This window comes from Mastacembelus armatus, chromosome 4 (genome assembly GCF_900324485.2).
Source record: "Mastacembelus armatus chromosome 4, fMasArm1.2, whole genome shotgun sequence".
Classification (NCBI taxonomy): Eukaryota; Metazoa; Chordata; class Actinopteri; order Synbranchiformes; family Mastacembelidae; genus Mastacembelus; species Mastacembelus armatus.
The window spans coordinates 26,278,314-26,293,503 of NC_046636.1; the positions used below are offsets into that span (position 1 = coordinate 26,278,314).

At 42.4% G+C, this 15,190-nt stretch overlaps 2 protein-coding genes across 2 annotated transcripts; both read right to left on the minus strand.

Annotated features, from left to right (window-relative positions):
* Window positions 1-153: 153 nt before the first annotated feature.
* dnttip2 (deoxynucleotidyltransferase, terminal, interacting protein 2) lies at window positions 154-7,162 on the minus strand. Its single transcript, XM_026305054.2, has 7 exons — window positions 6,865-7,162; window positions 4,272-6,298; window positions 2,836-2,974; window positions 2,517-2,612; window positions 2,170-2,334; window positions 1,830-1,939; window positions 154-754 (listed from the first exon to the last, which is right to left on the minus strand). Exons 1-7 carry the CDS (start codon window positions 6,937-6,939, stop codon window positions 661-663), a joined length of 2,706 nt encoding a protein of 901 aa, XP_026160839.1. The 5' UTR covers window positions 6,940-7,162; the 3' UTR covers window positions 154-660.
* A 923-nt stretch (window positions 7,163-8,085) lies between these two features.
* gclm (glutamate-cysteine ligase, modifier subunit) lies at window positions 8,086-14,016 on the minus strand. The gene is made up of 7 exons (XM_026304570.2): window positions 13,639-14,016; window positions 12,283-12,345; window positions 10,736-10,820; window positions 10,316-10,372; window positions 9,995-10,197; window positions 9,776-9,890; window positions 8,086-9,287 (listed from the first exon to the last, which is right to left on the minus strand). The coding sequence occupies exons 1-7, from the start codon at window positions 13,762-13,764 to the stop codon at window positions 9,118-9,120; spliced, it is 819 nt and encodes a 272-aa protein (XP_026160355.1). The 5' UTR covers window positions 13,765-14,016; the 3' UTR covers window positions 8,086-9,117.
* Window positions 14,017-15,190: the final 1,174 nt, after the last annotated feature.

Below are 15,190 nucleotides of genomic sequence, written 5' to 3' on the forward strand. Positions count from 1 at the left end.
CAAACAGTAATTTAACATTTGTGTTTCTGTTTTGATCATGGTGACATTTACAGGATGTCATGCAGAACATTGTCTAAAAATATATGTATTATATATTTTTTTAAATATTCAGATCTGGGGTTTGTAATGAAGAAACATGTCTCCAAAAGCATCTGAGTTGCTGATGTTTTTATTTGAACAACAGAGGTCTGTAAAAGTCAGTCAAACTAATCCAGGTTGGAGACAGACATTTACTGTGAGTATGTAGCAATTCATTGTTTCTCTGGCTATACGGGTAGTGTTGAAAATACCATTAGCGGAAAGTGGAAAGTCTTATCCTCTAGTTTCAGTCCAAAGGAAATATTTAATCTTTCTTTTGATAAATGCATTTTTAATCATTGTGATTACTGCACAATAAAATGTTTGGAAAACGCTGGTCCATTTACATGAAAAATTGTTTCACTTGTAAATGTAAGAATGTTCACCATATTTACTGGAAACTGGGCAAAGTAAAGACTTTTTAATATACTCACTGAATTGACCTGTTTGTTGCAGATACAGTATCCTGAACGAGCAGGATCCAAGTCCAAAAATAGGGTTTATGCTTCAAACCCCGGCAACTGGAGGTGACAATGTTAGTATCGATGAAAATCCACTCGGTGTCGGACCAAGTTTTCAGATTCACTTCTTATGGAATTGATTCTTCTTGCTCTTCTTGCCAGCTTTCTGTGCTGCCTTCTCCATCAAAATGTGCTGGTACTTCTTCTTGTTGTTGCTGGGAGAAGAAGTGTTTGTTTCAGTGGTGATGCACAATACATACACCTGACAAAATACTGAACAACCTAGTATTAACCTGTACAAAAAGAACCAGTGCATGTATCGCATACTTTGTGTACTGCACAAAACTATTCAGGGTTAGGGAAAGCTGCTGAGGTGTTAAAGCTGCGTGTCTCTAAGCTATGTGTATGTCTGGGCCATGGTGAGAACTTCAGCTATATTTACAAAGCAAAGGTTTGGTTTCATATCTGATCCTATCTGAGTACAGTCAATAACGTTAGATGTATCAGCAGGCGGTGGTGAGAGTTTAGACCTGTCTGTAAAACAGCAACATCTTACCTGTCAATATTTTTGTCATTTCACAGTTGTATCACCAGCTATGACTGGACACTGACTTCAGCTACTGATTATTATTATTATTCAGGAATCTACCCACAATATCAGCATAATTACCAAAGTGTCTCCACTACATGAGCTCAGTCATAACTGTTTTTATCTTCTGTATGCCCACGTAATGTCAATGTACAAACATATTTGGCAAAAACTCCCACAGATAAAAGATTTCATCTCAAGAAAGGGAGAAATTAAGAGGCTGCTACTTGAAGACACATTTTCTCCTGAAACCTATGCCAGCCAGTCCCAGTCCTTTCTTAGCAAAAGAATGTGGGTCCCTGCCACAGAAAGTCTTTTCCTCCAGCCTCAAATGAGCCAATCACAGCTGTTTATCTGCAATGGGACGGGCTTTACGCTCCAGTCGTCCAATCACATTTAAACAAGTCTTGCACATACGTTTCTCAATCCCAGTCCCAAATCCACTAATCTATCTACAACTGGCTTTTGCACAAAAATGTGCATTCCTACGTTTTTACAACAAAAACAGTCATTCACTAACATCTCTACACCGCTGCACGCATCATATCCTTCATTTCTCTGATTGGAAATCATCTCTTTGTATATTATATAGTAAAGAGTTCGTTTGGCTGGCCAGGCTACTGAAACCACACCAGAGAGGTGATAAAATCAGCTGCATCAGATGACACTGTTTGTTTTTGTGACTGTGGGTTTTAACTTACTGCCTGAACTCGGCGTCAGCTAGCAGCTCCTCCACCATGGTTCTCTTCCTCTGCTTTTTGGGAATACGGGAATGATAGAAGTCGACTGCACTGTCCTCCACTGTACCGATCTGTATCACATATACACAGACATACAATAAAAAATCCACTTATATGCAGTACACGCTATGATGTTAATGGTCTAAAAATGGTCTTAAATTCCAGTGAGTATTACAAACTATAGCTCATTCACTCTATAAACATTTGAAACTGTTTAAAGTTGAATAAAAAGTTTTCTAACCATGTTTCTAATTAAGATAAAGAGTTGTGCGTTATTTGATAAACAAGCGACTTTACTGACTTGAAAATATTTGGGAAAGCCGTCTCTGTCGTTCTTCTTATAGAAGCGCTTGGAATCCATGGAGCCTCTCATCTTTAGGACTTGGAGGTCCCCTTTAAGCTCCTGAGTGAGCTCTGGGGCTTTCATATTAAACCAACCATCTCCTGTTGACTTCTCTCTCTCCGCCTGGGAATCACAATGACTTTGGTTATTTCAAAAGCAATTGGGAAACACTTTGAACCAAACTATTAAGATATGATGACTACAGTTACATTTTCAGTGATTTCGGTTGTCATAAGTGACTTCACAAGTCATAGAACTTCATGGTACTAACCCACAAACTCTCTAAACCACTTTGGAAAACTTACTTTGCGTTTCAGTTTTAAGGCTTGTTTGGATTCACTGTATGGAGGCACAGCATCCTTCTTTTCAAAGTCTGGTCCAATCACACTTTTCTTCATAACCTGTGAACCACAACAAACACCTCAACACCGCAAAGCACCATCCTCTGTCAACACTCGGCTACCCGGAGATAAAAGGCCAAAGTCAAAAAGAATTGGAGAGAAACCACGAATAACACCTTCTCAGGCATTATTGGATTTATTCAGCCTTGCATAACTTTAAAGTTCATTACTCATTCTGCATCACAGATCACCTTCAGAAGGGAAAAATCAATCACTTATTTACCTCATCTTGGATCTTCTTTTCCTTTAGTTTTTGCAGCGAACTGGAGACAGGTTTTGATTTGCTGCCATCAAAATTGATGTATAAACCCCCGAGCTCCTTTACTCTGATGCCGGGGTCAATACGGCTGGACAACTCTTTCCTGAAACAAATTGACACAAATTCCTCAGGAGGAGCAGTCATGTCTCATTTCTCACCTCAACACACAGTTATAATAACAACAGTGATGAGTCTGAAGAGCGTGGTTGTACCGTCTCTATGCGCCCTGCATTTAAAATACAGCATTTTTTTTGTCTTTTTGCCAACAAATCCAATGAAACGCCAACAATAAGTTCATTTAACATCAATCTGACTAATGATTTTTGTCTGTAGTTTTAAGAAATTAAACTACATATTTGTAAACCCTCCTCTCTCTAAGATTTAGGTCTTAACCAGGTGCAAACAATTTTGGTGCAGAGTGAAACGAACAGGATGGATGCAAAGTACTGAGAGAGAAACTTGGTTTTAGTCTTTAAAGGGAAACAGATCCACATTTTAGGAAATACATTTAAATCACTTTCTGTCAAAACAAGGAGATCAGAGATAAAATAAAAAGCCCAGCACTAATCTTTTTAATCTTATTTAAAGAGTGGAAACGACTAGTTTTGCTCTGTCCTACAGTAAAATAATAATAATCCACTGAGCAGCAGCTCTGTAGCTTAGCAGTTAACATGCAGTATCTTGTTTTAAAGCGTATAAAAATCTATCAAATCTAGTGGTGAGATAACAGAATTTAACCTTCTAGGCTTCCCATCGAGGGAGGGTACACTGGCTGTCATCTTTAAAACAAAACCCAATTCCCTGTCTAGAGCCAGTGTTTGGTTTGTCCTTTCTGGGTTACGGTAGAAACCTGACGGCACAAAATGGCCGCCTCTGTGAAAGGAGACCCGCCACTGTGTTAATTTTAAAAGGTTCATTCTAAGATTAAATAAAAAGCAGCAGTTGGTATTTTCCAGTGATTCCACACTAATGACAATATTTACTGATATTATACAGCATTTCTGCTAATAGATCACTAAATAATATTACACCCTGAACCTTTAAGCCATACAAATATTAACATACAAAAATAATTTTTGGCTTTACAGCCAATTAAATGCCAAGAGTGAAGACTTCAGGACATGACAGTGTTAATGAGCTTCAGAGCTGCTGATGGATGTTTCCCTGCCTCTCTGGACAGAGTCAAGTCAGCAGTTTCCTGTTTCCAATCTTATGCTAAGCTGCTCAGCTGCTGGTATATTCACTGAGTGAGAACAGCATTGATCTCAGCGAACTTTTGGAAAGAAAGCAAGAGATTTTCTAAAATGTCTATTGCTTTAACAGGATAATGCTGATAATATGAATTTATGTATGGATTCCTAAGTGAACGAGCCAGAGTCTGTGACTAACCACATACTTACAATTGAGGATTTCTACTTGAGAAGAGGATTTGCGCATCTTCGTCATCATCATCTTCATCCCCCTCCTCATCCACAAACTCCTCATCCTGCTCCTCCTGCTCGGCCTCCTCTGTCGGCGCCTCCTTGTAGTAATGTTCATCAGCCTCCTGTCCGGGCCGCGTGTCAATCACAAAGAGTCCTTCAACTGATGTTCCTGCTATTCCTGACTTTTTGGAAGGTCCTGCCCTCTCCTCTTCCATGTCTCCCAAATCCTCCTCTTCCTCAGCCCCAGAGCTTTCACCCTCCTCCTCCTCCTCCTCAGCATACTCATCTTCATCATCACTACTCTCCAACAGGCTGATTCCTTTTCTATTCTGGACAATGATGTCTCTAGGTTTCTCGTCAGAGTCAGAATCTGCTGTGATCCGCTGGCTAGATGTTACCTGAATGGCTGTAACTTGGTTCTCACATGTGTCGACCACCTGCTGAGCATCTGTGCTCAATGTGCTGACTTCCATTTTCTCCACCACACTGGGCCTGGTTTCTACAACTGCATCCTCACCCACAGCCTCACTTGCCTGTGATGAGGGGGTGTCCACATCAGCTACTTCCATGCCTTTGTCCTCCTCTTTCATGATTTCAGAAGCCCTGTCATTTGTTGTTGCAATAACTGATTGGCAAGGCTCTAACGGCTCAGATGATGGGATCATTTCCTGCATCTCTTCCATCTCCAGGGTGTCCCCGTCTTTATTTTCAGCTGATGGCTCCTCCTGCTGGACTGTGGTGCTCACTGCAGGCTCACTAACGCTGCTTTCAGCACACTCGGGACCGTCTGACACTGAAACATGGGAGTCTTCTTCTGAGATGACGTTTACTGCCTTTTCAGCTTGTTTTGTGTCGCCCTCGTCTGGTACAAGATTCGGTGTTTGGCTTCCATCTTCCTCCAACAGCGTGCAGTCTGCATCCTCAGCGATCACTGTACTTTCTAACCTAGAGTCACTTAATGAACTGTCGTCTTTAGTGGCCTCTCCAACTTTTTCTTCAACCACACTGAGATCTTTGACTGAGTGACTGTTACCCGAGCCCGTCCGGCTGCTGCAGGGGGTCCCTGTGTCTCGGGTGGAGCAGGGGCTGCCCTTCTGGGAATGCGTGTCCATCAGCTCAGAGTCTGAATACATGGATTTGGGAGCTCTGGACTGTGTCTTGCCCTGTCTGGGAGTGGTCATACTGTTAGCAGGCCCAGACTCAAACCCATCAGATTCACAGGACTGTGGCTCACTGGTATCTGCACCAACTGCCGCCTTCCCTCTTGCTGCTCTGGAAGGACGACCTGTCGAGGCAGGGGAGTGAGGGCTTTCTGAGGCCTCATCCAGGTACATGGGAATGGGACCTGTTCGCCTAACGGATCTCGTGGTTCTGCGGGTGGTCGACTTAGAAACGTCAGCTCCTGAGACACCGGACATGCAGCTGTCTGCATCTGAGACCTCTGAGTCTTCGGTTTGCTGTTTGGCAGATGATCTGGTACAAGCAGTTTTTCTCTGACTTCGTGTGACCCTCTTGGATTCTGACGCCACAGAGCTACAGGACTCGGTCTCCAGCACCTGGTTGACTTTGACATCTTCCGCTTTAGGGTCAGAGGTTTCAGGAACCGTCTTAATCCTTGTGCTCCGCCGGCTAACTCGGCCAGGTTTTGATACGGACACTGCGGACGAGCACGACTCCACCTCTGATATCTCCTCTTCTTCCCGTCTCACTCCAAGGGGCTGCCTCCTCCTGCTGGACCGGGTCACCGGTAGTTCGATATCCGACACCACAGAGCAGCAAGACTCCAGGTCTGACACGTCCGCTTCGTGAGTGGAGCCCACTGGTGTGGAGGGCTGCTCTGGACTGTGGAGTCTGGAAGCTCTGGTGCATCTTCTCACTGATGGTAGTGGTGAAGATGCCTCTTTTTTGGCAAGCTGCTTACTGGTCTCCACAAGGGTGTGCTGAGCAGGACTCTCTGCTAGTTTAGCAGTCCTCCTGGTTATCCGACCGGTGGAAGGAGTGGCCTGTGTAGCAGGAAAAAGACAGTTAATCAGGTTATTTTGGCTTTTTGGCCCAGCTCTTATCTCTTATTTGCAGCCAATACATGTCCATTAATATCTATTGTTGGGAAGATGCTTGTTGTTATTTTGCCTTATTTTCTCATCTCATACCTGCAGCTCAGAGGTTTAAGAGTCTAAATGTGTCGTCTATGTTTTGGGAAACTCCTCTGTGTAAAAACAAAGACTGGATGGATGAATGAGCGTTTAGATAAACAGATTCTTCTTTATGCTAAAAGAGAAACTTAAGGTCCAGACCAACTTGGCGTCATCGAGCAGCTAAAGACCAACCACAGGAAGCTGCTTTGAAAACTAACGTTAATCTCACTGGGACTAATGTATCCAGAGGGTTTTGTTTGTTTGTTTTTATTTATAGCTTCTTCCACAAACATCCAAACATCCACAAACTCGACCGATGGTGACCACGTGGGTCGAGTAGCTGAGCCGCGACAGGCTTCATCCGAACCGGACTAAACCTACACCTGGTCTCTGGATGGAGACCGGCTTCAGTGACTTTACTTTTCCACACCTACCTGGACATCCGAGGGCTGCTCAGGGTTTGTTTTAGTCGGAGACTCCACGCGTCCTCCTCTCCTGGTGGCCACCATCTTCACGCTGCGGCCTCACTTCCGATCACGTGAGGTCCAGACCCGACCAATCGATGAACGCCAGGTAGAGCAGACGATCGCAGAGCTGCAACACAATATACACCTGTTGAGTCCAGTATTGTGGTTTGGTGTGTACTCAGGTCTTATAATAGGGTCTGGTCTCATTCTGCCAAAGAGGTGAGTGTTGGTGTTCAGATAAAGCCAAATGAAGTTAAAAACTAAAAGCACCAATATTGTATGAATGTGTTTTAATCCTGTCCCTGATTGGGATGGAGCAAACTCACTCCATCTTAATGTGTCAGCTGTTTTTGTATAGTAATGATATACTTTTACCCAAAATGCAGAGCATAATAACCCTAACATTGGCAGTGTCTCAGCTGGACTCTGTTACCATAACCCCTTAAGAGGTTCTTACAGGCAGAAACACAATAACCGTAACCAAAACTTTGTCGTTCAATCATCATCATCATCCTCACTAAAAGCTCCTGCAGCTCTTTGTAAAATTCACTGTTGGACATTTAAAATCTAACCAGGGTCATAGCATCTATCTGTGAACACGCTTGTATTTCCCTTTAAATTTAGATCAACATCAAAGATTCTCCATAAGAAAATTCATCCATCCAACATCTAGACCCCCTTAGTCCTAACCAGGGTCCCAGGGATCAGCTGGAGCCTATCCCAGCTCTCTCTGGGTGAAAGGCAGGGGTCCACCCTGGACAGGTCCCCAGTCCATCACAGGGCCACATAGAGACAAACAACCTCACACACTCACACTCACTCCTATGGGCAATTTAGAGTCACCAATCAACCTGACATACATGTTTTTGGACTGTGGGAGGAAACCAGAGTACCTGGAGAAAACCCACGCAAGCACAGGGAGAACATGCAGACTCCACACAGAAAGGCCCCAGATGGGTTTCAAACCAGGAACCTTCTTGCTGTGAGGCAACAGTGCTAACCACTAATGTGCAGTGCTGCTTATTAAAGATTTCTGTCTTTGGTTTAACTTCGTCAGGGGCTGATGAGCTCATTATATGTGATTCAAAAGCCTGAATCATAGTGTGAAACTACCCAACAAAGGCAACTGGACACTTTCAGTAAAACTACTTTATCAAACAAATCATAAGCTCTTAAATATTTCACGTGTTAATTTCACAAACATAATTTTAATAAAGCCAATTCACCATATACAGATATGTCAACATGAAATGTTTGTTATACAACAGAGAATTTTTCTTCATCACACTGACTGGACCCTGTCTGAAAAAACAACCATGATTTATAAAAAATAACTTTTCCCTCAAGAGTTAACTGTTTAGTAACAACACAGAGGACACAGCCTGCTATTCACTGTCAAACTCATAACGCTGCTGTATTCCCCACCACCCAATTAATCTCATTAGCATGTAGGCTAAACATTTCAATGAAATGCCCTGGTTAGAAAAAAAAGCATCAAAATGTGACATATACCCACAGTTTTCTCAGTCATTCTACATCATAAAATATAAATCTCATGCGGAGCTGGGTTCCAATAGTGCATCGTTCTTCTCAAAGGAATGCCAACGCTGTTACACAGCAGGAAAAATCACAGCTGCATGAATAAAATCAGGCTTGTTCTACATACTCGATGCACCGTTCCATCGGTTTGGAATCATTCTGTGCTAAAACCATTTTCTCATTTTTGTGTTGCTACTCAATCTTTTCATTGAGACTGTTATATTTAAAGCTCGATTTACTTAGACACTGGAGACAATGTAGGCATGAAGACAGACGGAGCAAAAGATATGAGGCACTTCATATCTGAACAAAACTGAGGAACCCTCATCTTGGATCCAAGTTAATTTTCCACCAATTAAACAGCTTCTGTCAGTGTACCAGACCTGGTGACACCCACCATCTGTGAGACACCCACTTTCAGTCTTTTCTCCCAGAACTATCACTGGAGTTGATCAGGCTTGTTCCTCTCCCATATTTGATCTCAATAAGATGACGGTAATAAATACCTGCATCTATTAAACTGAAGAAATCATAGATGGAACCTTGTCATAAGATAAAATGACTCATGGTGATTATCAGCATCTACTATTCAGAGCTCGTTCTTTGCATGTTGTTTGTGTACACGAATGAAAAAGGAGGAAAATGGCTTCATCCCTGCTTCTTCTTCCCTGGTGGGGCGTGCTAGGGGCTGGCCTTCCTCGCACTGACAAGGTATCCCTTAGACTTGATGATGCCCCTGCTCTTGACAATAACGGAGTAGCGCAGGACCCACTCCAGCCTCCAGTCAGCGATATTCAGCTCCTGCGTTCCCTCCTGCATCGCCTCCTGGAAGGTGGCCGCTGACATCAGCTCTGAGGACACAAACGTGAGATAAGGTACGCAGTGTATACTATGCAAAACACACAAAGACTAGTCGGCAGATCTTACAGAAAAAAAAAACAAAAGCAACAACGTGTTAGTCCATCTATCAATTTCTCAGTTTCATCGTCTGTCTGTGATCACAAACTACTGCATCTTTTACCAAATGCAATTAAAACAGGAGCAAATAATCAGTAGCAGTCGTCGATAATACGCCTCTGAAATGCTTCTTAGTGGTTATAGCAGCTGGACAGTGTAGGATGAGTCAAAATCAAAGACGATGCTCAAAGTTATTGCAATAAGGTAAAACATGCACATATAAACGGCGGCGTACTGTTTAAATGACCAAGAGCAAATTCTCTAAAAACACCTTCATCTGTAAACTTCACTATGTTTAATCCTAAAAATGGCACAGATCAGACTGGGTAACAAAAATAAGACAAAAACATCTGAACAACAGGAAGAAGGAAAAACCTTTCACCTTTGGGATCATTGTGTGTGAGCAGCTGGATGTCAAACTCTTTAGCGAAGGCTGTCAGGTCAGGAGGCATCACGCAGCAGGAGGCCAGGTTGACCTGGTTACTGCTTGGCTTCACCTAGAGAGGAGAAGTGCTCAATAAGCGGCTCAGCTCAGGGACTCTCACATGGACTGGACTGTCTGACTGTCCAAACATGTCACATGTACAGGATTCCCACCGACCTGAGCCCAGTTGTAAAGCTGTTCCAGCAGATCTTTGTCCAGGTCAGAGGTACCGATGGCAGCGATCCGCTGGCTCCTGACCAGAGCCTCCAGCTCCTCCCAGGCTGGCTGAAGATGAGCCAAAGTTTGGCTGTCACCCTCCAAGGGCCCAGGCGGCGCTATGATAACAGAGTCCAGCTGAGACACTGCCAATGTCTGGCAGGCTAGAGATTGAGCACCAAACAAGTTAGTGTCATGGATCGAGGTTAGATTTTTATTTCTTTATTTTAAAAAAAGGCTCATATCAATTCTGTGTCATGTTCAAGGCATATTAAAACTCACCCATCTCCACTGCGTCTCTGATAGAGGACTGGACCGACTCACACAGGAACAGTTTCACTGCAAACACAGGGCGACCACAAACATCATCTCCCACTGTAGCTGCTTCATATTGTCTGATGGCTCTAAATCACTGGTACCACTTCTTCCTCGTTCTACGATTTACTCATTTATTTGTTCTTTATTCGGCCATTCAGTAACTATAGATGCTACGATCAGCCATCAACTTCGGCACAAACGACTTAATTGGAAGCCTTTAACCAGACTGTACTACAGTCAGAGAAGAAGAGACGTTTATGCAGTACAAAGAAGTGTTTGACTGTGTGTATCAAATGTTTCTCTATTAAAACCCTAACCTGAAACCCGCTGCAGGTGGGACATTATAGATTTAATGCTCTTGCAGATGAGAAAACACGTACAGACCTGAAACCTTCACCTCCTCCCTCTCTTCAGGTGTGATCGCATCCGTTTCCTGGGGAATGGAGCAGTCCAGTGTGTCTGGCAAGTCCTGTAAGAAAACAAAAGCACTTTAGACGCAGTGTTATTAAATAGAGTGAAGACATAACCTTATTTTCTACACCACTCTGCCATTCAAACACGGGTCTGTTACATAAAGGTTCATTCTGCTTTATTCTTTTATTTATATAGTTTTTATCTAAAAATGTCTTGGTTCTCCTGATGCTGCTGCTCATACGTGCCTTGGACACATTGTTTTTTTAATTTAACTGAGGTTCTTACAGGCAGAAACATCTGTGCAATATTTTAGCATCTGATGCACCAGACAGTAACTGCACCACTGAGAACCAGATTTCTGATAAGAAGAAAGTTTTTCTACATTTGCTCAATTACTGCCCATCATAACAGACATTTGAGTGAATCTGCTGATGCTTTTTCTAATTGTGACTTCAGATGTGACAATGCTGTTTTTTTGAGAAATCATTAGAATCTGTTGATATAGATCATCACAATTTAATTATCTAGACTCAGACGTGATAAAGTTCAAAAAGTGATAAATGTCTGCACACTAAAAAAAAAAAGAACTAATCCAGACTTTGACTCAACTCAAAGACAAAAATGAGACATATCAGATTTCCCTCATATTAAATTTGCTTTTTAAACACTGCAGAAAGCAGAACTGAAAGCTGAAAGTTGTTTATGCATTTGAAGTTACTCTTTACTATAAGGCTCAGTCAGTCATACACCAACATCACGTGTGGTCGAACCACATTTACATGACATTAGAATAAAAGTCAGGCTTTAAAACATGGACATGTAACAAATCCTGTTTAGTTTTTCTGCTTGTAAATGATGATGAGAAACAAAACTAAACTTGAAGATGACTACAAACCCCTGACTCAAACATTCTTCACATTTCCCTGCAGGGCGTATGTGTAATAAGCTTTGGAGTTGCAAGCATTTAAGAGCCCATCAGACCAACTCTATCAAACTTCCCCCATTTGTATGTGAGCCCAGCGGGCACGGTGACAAAAGCTGCAGATTAGCTGAGCTGAGCGAAACAGCCAGAGCAGAGCAGTGGTCATGAGGAATGAGGATGGATCCTGCAACCTTTTGGCTTTAGGACACACACAAGCTCGTCCAGTGATGACTACTTTTGTAGAAGAGCAGATAATGATCAAACATTATGAAAGAGGTTTTTGTGCCCCCACCACCCCAACAGAGACACACATTTGGAACAGCTCTTTTGGCAGCCACCACTGCATGAACATTCATCCTGACAGCTTCTTTTCAGCACGCCTCCAGGCGTCCTTTGATGTCTGTCACTTACGGTTATTTTACTTTCCCCGAGCACTGAAATCCTGCTGCCCAGCGGCAAACTGACCGTCAACGCAAATACTGCTGTGTCACTAAATACGTGTACAACCAGCACGTAGGAGAGACTGGAATCAGGTGAAGTATACTCTCAAAAACTCTCCATGAAAACATTAAGAAAGCTGCAAACATCTCCCCACCTTGGATGTCAGCTTTATGGTGGAACACCATTCGCTCAGCGTAGCCTGAATGCAGTCTTTGAGCTGAAACATCAAGCAGAAAACAAACATGGTTAAAGAACTAGAACACTAGAACGTATTTCAAATCTTAGCACACGCTGAAACAGACTGAACAATTTAACACACATTATTTTAACAATTTCTAAGCTGCACACATCGACAACAGAATCGACTACACAAACGTCATAATTTAACAGTTTCACGAACCAAGTGTGGAACATGGAAAGCGGAGAAGTTCGAGCATCAATAAATATTTCATTTTTAAAACAAGATAACAGCGTGTAGTGGCAGAACGTTCGGTCTGTGATGGTTAAAAATGCTGTGAATTTAGAAGATCTCTGTTAAAGTAAGATTTAAATAGCTTGAATGATGATTTGTCCCCTGTGTAGCTTATTGGCTTATAACTTCAGGATTTCTGAAACAGACGGTAGGTGAAATTGTTGCAGGGAGAAATGGAGGAATGTCACAAAAATATCAGCGACCACAGGCCAATACACTGTGTTGTCTCTTTAAAATCATCTGTGATCAAGTCTGATATTTCAGCCAAGGTCAAATAGTATTTTCTGTGTCCTAAATACTTAAATACTTTTAAAATACTAACCACAGCCAAGATTAGCCCTTAATTACATGTATTATCATGTTTCTTCATAATCACAACAGAAAATTACAACCACACGTTGGAGGAAAAGTGAGAGTTAAAACTGAAATACAATAACTGGTACTTTGGTCTATACTGGATTAATCAATGTAGAGAAAACTAATTTTCAACTATTCTGACAATCAATACCAGAGTCAATTAAGAAACATGTCAATAATTTAAAAGCTCCTGCTCCTTCATGTAGAAATCTTCTGGAGCAGTGACTGGATAAAACTAACTATCTGAGCTTAGACTGAACAATTACTAAGATATTTTAAAAATCTACATATAACTACAAAATAAAAAGCATCAAATCACAATAAATGTGTTTAATTATTGGTAAAGACTCTCAGCACATTTGTACCTGGGTTTAACTAATTCATAAAACTGAGCCCTGGCTTACAGGTGCTGACAGACTCGATGGTTGTTTACACTTTTCTCGGCTTGTCTGTAAAACTGTTAGCTCCATAACCGGATGAAGACTCGCTGAACCTGTCGGGCTGCTCCACCTAAACTGAAATAACACTTAACACAAAGCTCTTCCTGTCTGTGTTTCCTCTTTAAAAGCCTCCAACTCTGAGTCAAAAGTGTTTTTTATTACAAGTTATGGTGTCGTTAGCCTGAAGCTAAGCTAAGCTAAGCTAAGCTAAGAAGCTAACAAATATACCGGTTAATTTTACCTCCTCGCTGGGGGAGCACGGACATTTCTTTTTCAGACGACTCCGGTTCACTAAATTCCCGGTGTGCAGCCTGAGGGTCTTGGCGTGGTTCAGCATGATCTTGGCCCCGGTGTTTTCGGGATCCATGTGGTTTTGGGCAGAGAGCTAACGTTAGCACCGACCGCCTGCGTGCTAACAGCTGGACACCGGCAAACAACAACGTGACCCCGAGATGACTCGCACTTTCGACTGGTTTGCTAGTTTGGTGGCTGCTATGGAGGCAGACCGGTCGGTGACGCCCACATGGAGGTGTCGGCCACGGTTCTGTAAAACCCGGTCAAGAAGAGGCGGAGTACCAGGCCGTGAAACAGGACCGGATCACTGGATGGGGGTTTTTGTGTCGGTGCAGTTCCACGTCTGTCCGCTAGGTGGCGGCAATTACCTGACAACGTCCATCATCTAGACCTGCTTATTCCTAAACAGGGTCACAGGAAACTGTTTTCTAAGTGAGTCAGTATCACTCCATCTTAAAGTGTCAGCTGTGTGTGTGTGGTAAATAACCCTAACCAAAACTGCGTCGTTCTTTAAGGGATTAAGAAATCATCATCATCATCATCATCATCCTCATCATCCTCATCATCATCATCCTCATCATCATCATCATCATCATCCTCATCATCCTCCTCACTGAAAGCTCCTGCAGCTCTTTGTAAAATTCACTGCTGGACATTTAAAATCTAACCAGGATCATAGCATCTATCTGTGAACACGGTTGTATTTCCCTTTAAATTTAGATCAACATCAAAGATTCTCCATAAGAAAATTCATCCATCCATCATCTATACCCCCTTATTCCTAACCAGGGTCCCAGGGATCAGCTGGAGCCTATCCCAGCTCTCTTTGGGTGAAAGGCAGGGGTCCACCCTGGACAGGTCCCCAGTCCATCACAGGGCCACATAGAGACAAACAACCTCACACACTCACACTCACTCCTATGGGCAATTTAGAGTCACCAATCAACCTGACATACATGTTTTTGGACTGTGGGAGGAAACCAGAGTACCTGGAGAAAACCCACACAAGCACAGGGGGAACATGCAAACTCCACACAGAAAGGTGCTTAAACATCCAAAATAACATCCAAGTAACATTGACCAAAAGACATTTTTGGGTGGAGGGGCACTTTAAAAACCTGGCATATAAAACTAATTAATGCAGCATCTTAAAAAATCCCACAGTGGCATAAAACAATCAGTCCTGCCCATGATGGGCTAATATAATAAATATTTTAACATTTTAACTATGCTTGTGTACATGGTATAGTAGCATCCTATATAGCAGCATATCGTCCAGCACACAACACAATGTTTTATAGAGAAATGCAGCTTCTATAAAATATTTATTCGGCATATGCTAAATCTAATCTTGGTATACATCAGATTCCCTAAAGGTGTTATATTATCTTCTGTTTCCAGACTAGAATTGTCCCAGAAGCCACAGGGTCATTGTGAATTTATTTATCTTGACAGTTTCATTGCCTCTAAATTACAAATTTGGCTGACAAAAGCACAAA